The 15,529-nt window shown below is 37.7% G+C and overlaps 2 protein-coding genes across 3 annotated transcripts in view; both read left to right on the forward strand.

Moving 5' to 3' along the window:
* The window catches only part of JAKMIP1 (janus kinase and microtubule interacting protein 1), a 90,225-nt gene extending 82,897 nt beyond the window's left edge, over positions 1–7,328 (forward strand). The window contains exons 19-21 of one of the 2 annotated variants that reach the window (XM_086612169.1): positions 1,585–1,650; positions 4,439–4,483; positions 7,253–7,328. In XM_086612169.1, the coding sequence (XP_086468295.1) occupies positions 1,585–1,650; positions 4,439–4,483; positions 7,253–7,285 (144 nt within the window). In that variant the 3' untranslated portion in view covers positions 7,286–7,328. Of the gene's footprint in view, positions 1–1,584; positions 1,651–4,407; positions 4,484–7,252 lie in introns of those variants that run through there. The other variant, XM_086612170.1, reaches the window with a different exon arrangement.
* A 2,030-nt stretch (positions 7,329–9,358) lies between these two features.
* The window catches only part of C5H4orf50 (chromosome 5 C4orf50 homolog), a 39,309-nt gene continuing 33,138 nt past the window's right edge, over positions 9,359–15,529 (forward strand). Inside the window, exons 1-3 of the mRNA XM_086612168.1 lie at positions 9,359–9,388; positions 11,617–11,768; positions 13,985–14,123. Of these exons, the coding sequence (XP_086468294.1) occupies positions 11,740–11,768; positions 13,985–14,123 (168 nt within the window). The 5' untranslated portion in view covers positions 9,359–9,388; positions 11,617–11,739. The remainder of the gene's footprint in view (positions 9,389–11,616; positions 11,769–13,984; positions 14,124–15,529) is intronic.

A 15,529-nucleotide genomic window follows, 5' to 3' on the forward strand; every position in this document is an offset into this window, starting at 1 on the left:
TTGAAAGTGAAAACAGTATTTAAAAATATTACTTCTCTCCACTTTTCTCACCATGGCCAGATTTTATCACAGAGCATAGCAGGACCCCCAGAGAATTGAAGTCTGTCACTCAGCTCTGAGATGTGGTTGTAAGAAGGAATCAGCATAAGTGGAATGAGTGGGAGAGGAGCAAGAGTGTAACCTGATGGAGAGGTTAGAGATCTCAGAGGCGATTACATCTGCCTGTTTCTCATCCCATGGCTTTTTACGGTGGTTGTAGTATTCCTAGTGCACACAGTATATGAAGACGATCACTTGAGAGATTTGCCTTGAGCAGGAAGTAGAAGTATAAATCAATTGAAATGTAATAGAGGAAAAGTGAAACTAATACAGCCGTGCTTGGGGCGTTTGTTACTGTCAGCAAAGCTGCACACGCTTGTGTCACACAAGGGTAATCTGCATTGTGTTTCTGTTGATCGAACAGATATTTATAAATAATGATTGGATGTTGTTTTGAAAGAGATACTGTTGTTCAAATCAATTTGGGAGTAAATTTGGGAGTGTTGCAGCAGCTGCTACATTGATTTTATTGGCCTATGCATAGAAGTTAGACTAGATAATTTCTCTTTCAAAGTTCAGGAATTGTTAATAACCATCGCTATTGCAGGCCAGGCAAAGGTCAGGTAGCTAATCCTGAAAAAAGCTGGTAGTATGAAGTTGCTCCTTGATTCCCAGTGGCTGTTTGGAGATTCCAAGTTTCTGCCAATTAAAAAAAAAAAAAAAATGAACCTACTTCATCTGTAACACATACAATATACTAAAAATGTAATAAAGTGCATCTTCTTAATTTAGAAGTCCAGAAAAATCAAAAATAAAAAGAGAAAAGAAGCATAACTTACAGTAAGGAAATAAGGGGACAGGAATAAGGTTATGTGGACCAAACAACAGTCATATTTTTGGAGAAACTTTGTGGAACTGAACAAGGCAAATCCTTAAAAATACAGAGAGCTACATTGAAGGAAACATTCCTTCTGACTCTGCTGGGAGGTGGCTTTGGCGGTAGGACAGAGCTGAATATCTGGATGGTGTCTTGGTGATGATCTGAAAATCTGTGTGCTCTGGTTTTCTGGTATAGCGTGACTATGCCAGAAACATAGTTATGTTTTCTAGGAAAGGAAAAGAGAGGGTTAAAATGAAATGAAATAATGTCATCTGCCAACTTTCTAGGTAAGTAGAGAAACTTCTGGCAGTTGCAGAGAAAGAAGTGTTGTACTTCTAAGAATTTTGGTGCTAATTGAAATTCTCTGTGTATATATGTTAAAATTATGATTAATGAGTGGTGATGATTAGGTTTCCTGGTAGTAAACATGATGTTTCCTGGTAGTAAACATGATGTTCTAAATGTGGAGCTTGTTTAAAATGCCATGGTTTCATGGAAACATGGAGCAATCCGGCCATGAACATGCCTAAAATAGCTGTAAAGGAAGTGTTACATTAATAATGGGCATTTGTTGTCATGATTTTCAATCTATTTGTTATCTTTTTGATTCATATACTTTTCAAATTAGATATGATCATTACTATTTTGCTTTTTTTCTGTTCCAGCGGATTAGAGAACTAGAAGACAAAATAGAACTTCAAAAGAGACAACTCAAAGAAATTGAGGAAAAGGTAAATAAATGCCTGGGCCATGCCAATGGATTTTTTTTTCCATACTAATTTATTTTTCTCTGTTGCATTGACCTTAATAGTACTTAACCTAATATCATGAAACCTATTTTAAAACAAGAAAGATAAAATTTGAATTCAAGTCATTGCTACATGAAATGAAGCTCCATCCCTAATCTGCTCGAAATGATTTGCTATCTGGATTTTATATCAAATACAGAAAGGAATCAAGGGGTTTGGGAGAACACTAGACTATGAGGGAGAGGATTTGCTGTGTTTTAGATCAAGAAACAACATAAAGATTTGACAGAAGTGGTTAGCTCAGCCCTGTTCTTCAAGTAACACTGCTTTGCAAAACTTGCAAATACTGAAAATTAAAAAAAAAAGTTAATGAGGTGCATGTTGCAAACACTGCAAACAAAAATATTTCTTGCTTTAAGATAGATACGAGTTCCAAATTAATATCCCAGATCCAAATTTTCTCCTCTTTTGAAGAAACTCTGATTGAGGCTTAAGACAGCAAATGTATTTGGGTCACTGTGGTACCAAGCAAGAGATGGCATGAGATTCCTGGACTGTGGGCTCAAGTTTCCCAGGTCTGTGGAGTTTAGACTGTTCTGTAGGGCATGGACTGACAATGGGCTTTCTCTAAGGCCGAGCAAACTGGTTTAGTTACATTGCTTTTGCTAAACCAGTGCCTAGATCCCAAGATTAGTCACACCATCTCAGGTTCATTTTCTCAGGTACATATGGGTACAAACCTGCTGCTGGGCTAAATGGAGAAGTTAGGGGAGTTTCATCTCATTATTTTTTTCTTTCGGGATCCAAACAGGATAAAAGGGTAAAAGGAAGGCTTTTGGAGGACTCTGAATGCAAGTTGAAAGAGGTCAGAGGGTTTGCAGAACAGAGAGAGGCTTTGGGGAGCAGCGTGCTGGATGTTGGAAGGTTTCTTCCTCACCCTTCACTAGTCTCGTGGTCCCTACATCTGCTCTCAGGAGATGGCAATCCTCCCTCCCCGTGTCACCCTTGGGAGTATTGCACTTCTAGCAGCTACTCCAGTTCCCTCAATAGCTTCCCTGGCCCCTTCTGCCTCCGCAGCAGTTGTCTTCCCTCTGCAGTGCCTCATCCTGCACTTTTTGAACCATTATGTCCAACTGGGTTTGTGGAATAGCCAGGAGAAGAGCTGTGAGGAGCTGGGCTGTCTGCTGCTGTTGCTAATCGTCACTTTACATCACCCCCACTGCTCCCTGGCTGGGGCTTGTCTGTCTGCATCCAGCAGGGAGGCAGCGGTCCCTGTTTCCACTAGCAGAGAAACACAAACAGTATCTGCCCCTTAAAGGGCTCTTTTGCTGCCTTTGCCCTCATCTACCCTGGGCCACTTCTATAGCTGAAGTGGTTTTTATAGCTGTTCCTGCCTGACAGCCAGTGATGTCTCAGATGCTACAGTTAACTCTTCAAGACATAGAAACCTTGAGGGACAGGTGATATCTTGACATTTTAATTATTACAAATATTAAACTTTATTCACCTATTCTAAACATCAAAATCTCTAGATATTGCAGTTGCCAAAAATGTAAGCCTTTAATCATTGTCATTGCAGTTTACAGAGTAGATATTGGATTAGACAGACTGCTAATTTTGAAAATGGAAGTCAGCGTTATCTGTGCTGGTTCATCAGTGCAATGGATGGGGAAACGTATTAGAAAAGAAACAGCTTAATCACAAGCTTAGCAGAAAGCTTGTAATGAGTTAAAATGATTAAGGTTCTCTTTACCTTAACGTTACATTAGCAGGAGACCTCAAAAAAGCTTCATCATTTTCTATTAACCTTCAACTCCTGGATGGGTGAAGGGCTTCCTTCTATCTGTATTAAGTTTGAATTTTTTTTTTCTTTGGGATTAAATCCCATCCTGAATTTGACTGCCTGAAGGAAGATCGTGTTGTCAGAGAATTAATGAATGAGATACTTCTACTTCATTGTTCTTCCGAAGGCTTAATATGTCAGTGGGTGCAGACTGACACCTACATGCCGCTGATACTGAGCACAATAATTTCTTGTGGAGAGAAGTCTTCCTTCTCTGAAGGAAGGGCGGTATTTATAGCTGAGCCTCATTGCTCATTGTAGCTTAGGGCAATGCACCACTTATAGTTACTGTGTCATGAATACGGCTTTTTATTTTCCTTTAGGAATGGATTCAGTTTTTAAGTTTTATGTAAAATTCTGTCAAATCAAAACATGAGGATGACAGTAATTTTGCCCTATAGATTCTTCAGCAAATCGTCCTGCTTCTAAAGGCTATACAAAAGAATAATGCAAAATCTCAGTTTTATTCTACAAGTTGATACATGAGGAACAGGTGCTGTTTAAACACATCATGCTTTTCTCATAACTGATTCTCTACCATTTAAGCTGCATTTAGTTTGTTCCCTTGGCTTTGGTAAGTCTTGGTTCAGGAAGGCTTTCAGGTGTGTAATTATAAGTACTTGCTTAACTGAGTCACAGAACTGAGCCTAGTATTTCTGAAGTTACGTAATCCACAAGCATTACTGTTTGTAAAGCTGCCCTCAAATACTGAATTTTGTTCCCTGTTACCCCTTTTTAGAGTAAGAATGGTATACTGTATCTCTCTTTCAGATCAACTCAATTAATATTGGTATAAGATTAACAGCTGTAAAGTACTGTCACTGGATTTCATATTACATATCTTACATCTTTTTTCTTTTCTTTTCTCCTCATTTTCTTTTGATCTTATGTTATAGTTTTTGTTCCTTTTTTTGTTTTTTTCACTAGCATTCATTCTGTGGCCTTGATGACACAACTGAGCCAAGACATGTGGTTGGTATTTTTACATTTCTTTGTACTCAATTTTTAACTCTTAGATCTTGCCATGTTTTGAGAATTGTCTTCATAAAACCCTGAAACCATGGGAAAGATTATACTGATTTTGCTTGCACAGAGAGGAAGAGTCCCTTATAAAATCCAACTGGGATGCTTTCAGTTACTTTCCTAAGCTTCTGCAGAAGGTCATTGGGTTTTCAACAAGAAATGATTTTGCATTCAAAGATACTGACTTCCCTAACTGCAGTGGGTGCTTTTCAGTTCTGCAGAGCAGGTACATTTTGTCTAAAAGTTTAGGTTTTCTGTAGGATCTTACCTTCTGTCATGCAGGATGGAGAGATGGCAAACAATGCTTGTTTTTGAGTTTTGTTTTCTAAAAAACCCCATAAGCATCACCACCCAGGCAAGAAAAGATTCATTTTATTTCCTCAAGATCCTTGAAGCCACTAAATAACTTAGGAAATTATGATCTTATTTTCCTTTTATGAGGCGGTGCAAAGGTTGCAATGTGACTGACCCTCCATGTGCTCGTGCAACATGGAATGGGCAAGGATAAGAAACGTCCATGTCTCCTCCTTGAGACACTACCATCATTCCCGTTATCTTTTCCACAGTGTCCTGATCCCTTCAGCTCAGTGCAAAAGACAGAGTGAATTTCTTGAACTATAGCAGGAGCTGTAGCAGCAGTGGCTCACCTCTCACACAGAAGAGGGAAATACAATTTAGAAAATCAATCCTAGCCCTCTTCCCTGAAGCAATGCAAGTTGCACACTACCTTTCAGTAAGGATGACTGATAACTCAGCAACCTAACTGTTGGAGGATTAAGCAATGAATCACAGAATGGTTAGGGTTGGGAGGGACCTCAAAGATCATCTAGTTCCAAACCCCCTGCCATGGGCAGGGAAACCCTCCACTACACAAAGCCTCATCCAACATGGCCTTGAACACTTGCAGGGATGGGGCATCTACAGCTTCTCTGGGCAACCTGTTCCAGTGCCTCACCACCCTCTGAGTAAAAAATTTCTTCCTTATATCTAATCTAAATCTCCCCTATTTCAGTTTAAAGCCATTGCCCCTTGTCCTATCACTACACGCCCTTTTAAAAAGTCCCTCTCCAGCTTTCTTGTAGGCCCCCTTTAAGTACTGGAAGGCTGCTATAAGACGGTTTAAAACTGTTGAATATTTACACAGTTTTGGTGTTTTGTTTTGTTTGATTGGTTGTTTTTTGAACTGGAAATACACAATGTTATTACCTTCACAAGTTTTTTCTTCTTTGGAATCTGTTGTGTATTATGTTCATGGAATCTCCTTATAGTAGGAGATGCAGTTAATCAACCTCTTTGAAACAGCTATCAAGTCCTATATGATGAGGAAGCATGATGACAACAGTCCCTCAAAAAAGCTGTTATATTTACCTTATGTTAAGCTTGAAACAGTATTTTCTTCTGCCCAGATCACAAGTACTTTTGAAAAATCAGACCAGTATTATCATGGGCTCTTTTGGGGGTTTTTTTAGCCTCCAGTAAACTCAGCTATCAGCTTCCTGTTCATGCTCTTGGGAACTGGCTGTGGTCTTTCTCTACTGGCATTGATGCATATGTTTTATATTTTGCAATAAAATGATGGTATATGCAGATGGGTGGAATGTAATCCAAGGGTATTATTGATTTTTTAGAATTGCAGTAGCTTTCTTTTGGTTGCTAGATGGGTATTGGAAATTAGTTGACTTTGAGCAATATTTTTACAGCGTTTTGAACATTTCTTTTGAAATTTCCTTTATTTTGTCAAAAATTGAGCTTGTGGAGATGTCTTTGAAGAAAGGGAAAGTCTTGTGGTACGTATAGTTCGAGTTGAATTTTCTGTTCTGCGGAGATCGGAAAGGACAGATGCTATTTCTCTTAATGTAAATTTGAAAAAGTAACGTTAAAGGAAGTCACCAAACTATTGCCTTTGGAGTTTCATACAGCTTTTTTATACCAGTCCTTGTTAGAGACGCTAACACCTGGATGAACATATTTGGTTTTAAATACTGTAAAAAGTATACTGGCCGAGTTTAGGGACACTTTATAAACATTCTATAAGCTTAGTGAGAGCACCAGCCCTTTTTAACTTCCATTTAAAATATTTTGAAATACTGTTGGTTCAAAAAAGTGTTATGAATTCAAGGCTTAGACATCATCTGCAGGCTCTCATACTGCATATGGCTGATGGTATTACATATCCCATTTAAAAACCAAAAAATTACAAGTATAATCAATCTCTGGAAAATACATTGTGCTAGTATAACCTGCTATTCCTTCAGCAACTATTTAAGCAGTTAAATTCAAGGTTGGTGTCAAGCATTTTGAGGGAGTAACACAGGGATAATGGCTGTGTAGCCATATAGCTATTCAACTCTCATGTTTCTAGGAGCGCGCATCATATTCTGGTGGTAGTGTGGAGGGCACTTTCCTTTAATTCATCTTGCCAGATGTAAATTTGTTTCTGATTAATGTAACACAGCAAAGCCTATTTTAAGAGACTTAACTATAATTGAACTCTTGAATGTTGCTCATTATTTCAAGGCAAAACTGGATAATTTGCCGATAGTAATTTTGGTTCTTGTTATTTTGAAGCTCACATCAAACTTTTAGAGATTGTGGTGTCTGTGACTTTAGGGCTGGATGCCAACACTTATTTCTAAACATGTCATCTGTCTAAAGCTCAATACATTTTTTCTTTTTTCTGTTGTTTGTTGTTGTTTTTGTTTTTTATTTTGTATACAGGCTATTAAAAGAAACTATGGAGTAAACAGCTGAGTCCACGTGCAAAAATATAGAAAATATTTACTGAGCAGCTTTAAATTGGTGCATTTTTTTCATAAAACAGTTTGCATAATACTTGAAGCTGCAAAATATTTGAATTTAAAATTAGAGACTTTTTTAGAGATATAGCTTCAAACTGGAATGATTTGATAATCAAATAAGGATCAGCACATCATAAACACTGAAAAAATCTAAACAGAATTTACACTCTCACACCAATCAAACACTGGAAAAAATACAAGTGCAATTACTGGCTGCTATGTGAACTATTATCTACCAAATGGTTTTCTTACAGTACTGAGATCTTTGTCTCCATACCGCATGCTTTCAACAAACGTGGTTTGCATTTCACCCAGGAAACACAGAATCTTCTTTTTAATATCTATATAGAAAGCTAAGTGTTTGACAATAAGTTCTCTATAGTAAATACCTGACAGGAAAAAAAAAAAAAAACAAACTGTTCAAATTTGGAAACTAATAGAGATCTACAATCCCATGTTGGTAAAATTCGTATAAAATTCTTCAGATGGAAATCCACAGGTGAAGAAGAGATGAGTTTCAGAGAAAGGCAAGATAGTAGACTGAACTAAGAAAATTTTAAAGTGAGTAAGAACTGCATGGGAGGAATGATTTTTTTAATGTTTCTTGAAAATTAAGGCAATAACTTGTAGTGACAGCACTGGGGGAAAAGAAGATCCCAAGATCCTGAGGTGGCCTGAAAGGTCAGTAAAAGAGAATGCTATTTTCAAGAAGAATGAGAGGTTTGAAGAAACGAGCATGTAGACAAATGTGATAAGCAGATAAATAGTTGGAAATAAATATTCAGAAATCATTGCAGCCTCCCAGGTGAAATAAAAAAAATGTTGACATTAGCTACCAGGAAGCAAAAATGGCACAACTTCAACCAGCTGAAGCAGATGAACAGTCAAGGACATTAACCACCTGAACTGCAAGAAAAAATTTGGGCAAAGCACAGATTGAAAAAATGGAAGTTGAAAAGAGTTGTTTAAGATGAAGAATGGTTGGAAAATTCAAAAAGATTAGGATTTTCTTTCAAAGAGGGAGAAGCAAATAGTCATTTAAGAGCTGGAAAAGCAATATGAAGAAATAGGTAATTTTTTTATTTCTGGAATGCTGAAAACATTAAGAGCACAATATTAAATATCCTCCCTCACATTTTCTTGAAAATCATCATTGTATTAAAAGGGCTACATAGAAAGCTACAGACAAACACATCTGCTCCCATGGACACACTGAGCTCCAACATGAACATAGAGTGGAATAAGATGGTTACAATAATACGTCAGATAAAGTGGAAATTACAATTGACAAAAATGACATAAGGCAGTGAACAATCAAGGCAGCACAAAGAAAGCTGAGGAAAAGCTTTGTCATAGCAATTGAATATCTCACTGTCGAAGGTGTGGGAATCAGCCTCAAAAGAAGCCAGTTTTCTCAGATAATTTTTAGGCTCTGAAGTAAGACCAGAAATGTGCTCCACAAAGAATCGCCAGACAAGATCACTTACCTTCTGAAGGAGCTGAGGCACTCCATAGGATTAATTCAGTCAGATGCAGCAAACTGTGGCTCATGTGAGGGTCTGAATAACCCTGTTTCCATGTACAAAGCACAATTTGAATTGGAAACAAGGATCCTGCAAAAGTTTGGAAACTCAATCCTCAAAAGAATGTGTAGCGCTCGATGTGTTGTTCAAAAGGAACAAGCATTTAGAGAACGTGTTTTCATACACAGATTTTTATGGTTTAGTTAAACCTGTTAGCTGGTATGATGACAGAATGTGGAAAAATGAGGTCTTCACTGCAAAAGGAAGAGTTTTGGCATTACTCTGAAGAGAAGGACTATAACTGGAGATCAACAGAGCTTGAGATAACCAAACCAGGTGCTGATGAAGGAACAAGAATTGGGAAGTGTGAGTCACTTGGCAAGGAAACGCTTTTTCTTCTCATAGACATAGTTTTGCTCATCACTGCTTTGGAAATTAAACTATAAGCACAAACATGGGATGATCAGAGCATGTGGGTGCAACGGTAAGCACGCTGCAGAGACAGGAGATCATCTTGTTACAAAGCAGAAAAGGTATGAGCACTTCAATTTTCTTATTTTTTTTATGTGTTTTGTTACACTGTAATTCACATGTGATATTTTTTGCAAAGAAACTGGCTGAATTGGGTGATGTTTTCCGTGACATTCATGATGTTTTTATTCTATGCTGAGCTAGCTAGATTTGTAGTTTTGGATAATTGAGTATATCATTCCAGTCTTGCTTCCCGTTGAGTATTGGTATTTATCATAGAGCTGGGAACAGACACCATGTGTTCACTGACTAGATTTAGTTCATGCAAGATGCCAGGTCTGACTTTCACTTTCTGTGACACAGCTTTTAAGTCATCTGTTCCAGCTGTATAGGCAAAGAAGGAAATAGTATTTCTCATTTCTGATATTAGTCATAACTCTTTCCTGGTTTTATGCTGAAGTACTCAGTAGTTTTCAGGATGAAGCATCAGAAGCGTAGAGCCTAATGGATCATGAGGTTTAAGACCAACTTTAGAAATTGTTATATTAACTTTCATCAAATCAGTGAATAAAAGCACACTTATAGACAGGAACATGTAATAGAAATATAGGAGTAGAAATCAGTGTAATGTTTGTAAATGCCAGTTTACTTCCCGCCTGGTCCATCTCGCTGCTTTTATCGCTTGGCTACTTTCTGCAAAATATACCGCTAAGAATTTTTCTTTTTACAGCTTATGAGCTGGATATTTAGGCTGGGGCACAGTTGAAAATAATGTTCATTTGGCTTCTACTGTAAATTGTTAATGAGCACAGTAACAATGTCCACTATTATATTTTCCTTTTGCAGAAGTGTTCAGGGATATCCATTGTCAGGGAGTATGATGTCTATTTGCGTTACAAACAATAAGTACAGAGAAAATCTAGTGTCTCAATAAGCTCAGAATCAAAGATACTCTTCCATTTGGGAAATTATACAGGCCGGGGAAGAGCCATGATTATATTTACAGGTCTCAGGAATGCATGATCTCTGAGAAGAGACTGGGTTTGGTAAGTCTAGAGAAGATCACAAAGTGGTTTGAACTTTGTTGTCCATATGAATTTATACTTTCTTTGTCTTTCCACACTTGTAGCTTTTAAGTATTATGGCTTCTTAAGGGACTGAGGAGTGGCTGAATCTTTTCAGCTCTATGTCCTTGTGTGGCTGACATAAGGCCAGTGAGTGATACAAAGGGCCATAATTCACCATAAGTGGGAATATCACATATCAAAACGTGAGACAATAAAGAACTGTTTGTTTATTCTCTTTGCACCAATTTTGTGCTATTTTCTACTCTTCAGCAAAAAATAAATGTTACCTTTTTCTTCTTTGCTCTGTAAGTTCAGCATTTGTTTACCAAAAAAAAAAAAAAAAGTCATTCCATTATTTCCTGGAGAATAAGTCCAAACTCAGTGGTTGAATTTTGAATTACAGTTATAGATCCAGTTCCAACTCAATACAAATGTATCAAAAGCAAAGGCATTTCAGTTACCAGTTGTAGGACTATACTTACTGAAGAGAGTTTCTGTAAATGAAGGCGAGCTGCAGGCTGAAGAACATTTAGAGATATTGCTAAAAGAGGTAAAGGAAAAGAACTAAACTTAGCTTGCCTTCCCAAGACCAAGTTTAAAAATTCCCTTTAGGCATGGTTTCATAATCTGTCAGAGGTGAAGTAGACTTTTAAGTAAAATACTGAATGAGGAAATCCAAAATTCCAGTTAAATATATTGAATGTTTCTCTGACTATTGTCATAGATTGCCCTTTGAAAAGGAAATACCCATTTTTAATCTTATGTCTTGAAACAATAAAAATATATATTTATCCAAAATAAGTATGATTTTTTTTGTAATAAACATACTCAATGTTATGAACTTATCCTCTTTTCAAAACTTTGATGCCTAATTCCTTCATGAATTAGTGTAATTGAATCTTTTATGAGGATCTCATGTTGTGAGCTGCAGCTCCTTTTATACATGCTGAATTACTTTGTGGCTAATGAAATGAGACTTTCTTATCAATAATAAATGTGTTCAGAATTGAGAAGGACTGTTCATTTGATCATCAGAGGCTTAGACTCTTTTATTGCATGCTTAGACTGCAGCACATTGAGAACCTAATAATTTCACGTTTTTCATCATGGATCCTTCACCTGGGAGAGAAGAAGAATTTTCGTATTGTATTAAAATGCCCAGTAATGAAGGATTTGATATCCTGAATTTCAATGTTAAAATTGATACTTCCTGGATTTTCCAGGAATTAGAAGATGAGAGCATACCTGAGGAACAAGTAAACAGTGTTGGAGAAGAGAATTTGAACCTCAGAATAAAAGAGCTGGAAAAGTCGCAGCAAAACCTGAAAGGCGCTCTGGAGCACTACATGGAATCAGATTCTGTCCTACAAAATAGGTAAATAAAAGGGTTTTTTGCATTCAAAATTAATGTGATGTGACAAATGTGCTCTTCTCTTTGCCCCATGTACGGTCTGACAAATGATAGATGCAAAACTAGCAAAAAAAGGGATTTATGTGGTTTTAGGGTGCCCGATAAGATTCATGTGTAAGTGTTTTGTGTAGCTGTCAGAATAGAAGTCCAATATTCAATTTTTCTTTTTTTTTTTCTTAATTTAAATTGAATTCACAGCATGATCTAAAATCTTGTAGCAACAAGACAGCTCTCAGGATATTTCTTTCTTAAATATTCATAAGGTGTAAATTCTGCTTGTAAAATATATCACTTTCTTTTAAGAGTTAATTTGGAATTTTGCATTGCAAAAAGAGATCCTTGTTTCAGAAATTTTCATCTAGTTTAGTATGCTATTGCTAATCATTATAGTTGCTAAAGGTGCCATTAAGCATTAATTATGTAGTTGACTAGAATAAGATGATCAAGTTTTTGATAGTCAGCAACTGCACTGTTTTAAATAAAGCCAAATAGTTAAAAAGATAAAAAAAAATAAATAGCATTCAAGATAATTATTTGTATAATTTCTTAATTGCTTTGATTCATCAAGGGGTTTGGCCAGAAAGTTTTTATTAATGGGCTTTTTGTCAAAATAATAATGAATCATTTTTGAAACAGAAGCTTTCGTAGGAATAGGCATATTTTAACAAAGATTTTGGGGAGAGGAAGATGGGAAGAACTTTATTTGAAACCAAAACAAAGTAAGTATGAGAGAACAATTCAAGGAGATTAAATGACCAGCTGAAATCCCTGCTTGGGATATAGGAAGCCCATTTTCAGGGATCTTGAGTAGGCAGCAGAAAGAAAAGCAATCCTGTACCTGAAGTTCCCGTGGCGGAAGCACAGACAGACGAGACGAGGAATAATGCGGAAGACAGAACTATTGGAAAAAACAGAGAAGCAGAGTCAGTAGCTGTAACTAAACAGGGCAGAGTTTTGGGCTGATGTGGCCCAGTTTCCTTCAATACCAGTGTTAGATGATGCTGTGCCAGTGCCTGCAGTGGGGAGGACCTCGTCAGGTTCACTTTCATACATGAATAGGTACTGATTTAATCACGTTTTCTAACTTAATCCTGTTTCTTCAGAAATGTACTTGTATGTGAGTTTTTTGAATGAAGGTAGTGTGCTGGGATGGAGGTAGCGGTTGGGCAGGTAGGGGCAGTAAGACAAAGGTGGAAGGTAGAAATGAGCAGGGGAGCTGAGTGGAAGGCTGTGGAACATTGAATGAAGAAATTCAAAGAAGATATGATACAGCACAATCCTGAGGGGCACAGGGGTAGGTAATATGTCCATCTCTGAGATGAGAAAAAAGGAGGTGTTAGTGCCTGTGACAGGAGATGAGAAACTGGGGAAAAAATTTCCTTAACAAGAAGATGATGTTTTGGAGTTCAAAACTTTTTAAAGCATTGATAAAATTTTGATGCACAGGCTGAAAGGGAAGGAAAATCTCAAGCAAAACAAGAAGCTTGCTCTCATAAGATTATTTTAGATATTCCTCCTGTGTAGAGGAGCCACATCGCATCATTTTACACCACCATTTTAATAACAACAGGAGAAGAAAACCTTTTCTTTTTTTTTAAATCCATCTTCATGTACAGAGTCAGTACAGTTATGCATTATAGGTTTCAGTACCCACTGTGAGATATGTTACAAGTAAGATGTTTTGCCTTCAGTCAGTAAAACACACAGTTACTCTTAGGTTACCTGTAATGTCAGTTTTGATGGGGAGTGTTTACCATCATCGTAAAATTTGACTTTGCTAACTACAAGCCCAGAAAAATCCTATAATTAGACACACATAGAGGTCAAAGACTTACGGTTATCTTTATAGTAAGTTGTTATTTCATATAGCGCTCCAAGCTTCAGTGAACGTTAATCTTGCAAATGTATTTGCTTGTGGTTTTCTTATTAAGCCAGCAGAGAGAGAATGAACATAGACGTTGTCTTAAACAGTTTTGAGAGTTGTGCATAATGTACAAACCCTTATAGACTCTTGTTAAGAATTATTTATTATTAGTGATCAACAATTTATTACTATTTTATTGTTGGGAGAAAGATGGAAAAATAAAGATAAATTGATGCATTGCTGATGACTGCTTATCCATCTGAAGCTGTACTATGTGGTACTCACTTAGCAAAAATGTTCATTCTCACTATGACAGGATGAAAGAACTGGAGCTGTCACACAAAACAATTCTTGTGACGATTGATCAACTAAATGTGAAGCTGCACCAGGTCGAAAATGCAAATGTGCGTGTTAAAGGGAAACTGCGAGACATTCGGGAGGACCTGATCAACTTGGTGAGGAGGATATTATTTCAAATGACCTAGTTTATCTTCCCTTGGTGGTAATAATTTATAAATTCTGAGTTTGTCAGCTCTGCGGTTGAAAACCTCCAGTTCTCTCAAGTGCTAGTACTTCTTCACGTAAATGTTTTGTAAATGGAAGGTCAGCTGGTGGCTGATAATTCATACAACAGACATTTTTACCTAGCTTGCACAGCTTGTTGGATGAATCTATGAAAATGGAGAAGGAATGAGAGTTATTCAGGGATGGTCTACAGGGAAACAATGTCTTTTGATTCTGTTTATCATAAGATATACTTTCATTGTCTCAGCTTTTTCAGCCAAAGCTGAATAATCTGACAGGACACTAGTACCATGCAGTACGATTCATTAATATGAACAAAAGTGAAATATATTTTTCAAGACTCAGGAAACTTAGACATACATACATTCCCATCAACAGAACCAAATAATTATCCCACACCTACCTGACTGCTTAACATGTCAGTGTTCCTCCTGTCCTGTCCTTGCTGGTGAATCTCTCAGACAGAAAAATACTGGAGATCGAAAAGACTGACCTAAGGAAGTCCTTGAAGAAATGCCTCAATGTCTCTGTGCCTTCAGTCTTGCTTCAAAGTTGTCACAATGGCACTGTGATACTGGTGGCTGTCATGCTGCTCAAAACAAGGGCAGCAGGGGAATCATGAAAGCCTCCTCTGTCTTTCATTGACATCTTTCACCTCTGTGTGTCTCTGTGTTCAAACACACTTTGGTGCAAATGAAAATACCAAAGTTTTTCTCAAATTGCTTCAAAAGGCGTCTGTTCCTTTCTCCTTCCCAGGGTGTTCATAAAAGGAGCTGACAGATGACAGGTATGGGGAAGGGCAAAGGGCAAAAGCTTGGCCTCTGAAAAGTGCATTTCGTTCTCTGCCTTTAGCATCTCAGTGCCACACCATTGTCAGTGTTAGCTATATGTTACTGTATAATTCAGAGCCGGTTGTATGCATCCCAGTTCAAATATTTCTATTGATTATTGTGGAAACACTGGAGGGAAGGGATGCCATCCAGAGGGACCTTGACAGGCTGGAGAGGTGGGTCTGTGAGAACCTCATGAAGTTCATCAAGGCCAAGTGCAAGGTCCTGCTCGTGGGTCGGGGCCATCCCAAGCACAAGTACAGGCTGGGCGGAGAATGGATTGAGAGCAGCCCGGAGGAAAAGGACTTGGGAGTGCTGGTGGATGAGAAGCTCAACATGAGCCAGCAATGTACACTGGCAGCCCAGAAAGCCAACAGTATCCTGGGCTGCATCCAAAGAAGTGTGGCCAGCAGGTCAAGGGAGGTGATTCTGCCCCTCTACTCTGCTCTCAGGAGACCCCGGCTGGAATACTGCATTCAGCTCTGGGATCCCCAACACAAGAAGGA

The sequence above is a fragment of the Tauraco erythrolophus genome, chromosome 5, assembly GCF_009769465.1.
Source record: "Tauraco erythrolophus isolate bTauEry1 chromosome 5, bTauEry1.pri, whole genome shotgun sequence".
NCBI classification, from domain to species: Eukaryota; Metazoa; Chordata; class Aves; order Musophagiformes; family Musophagidae; genus Tauraco; species Tauraco erythrolophus.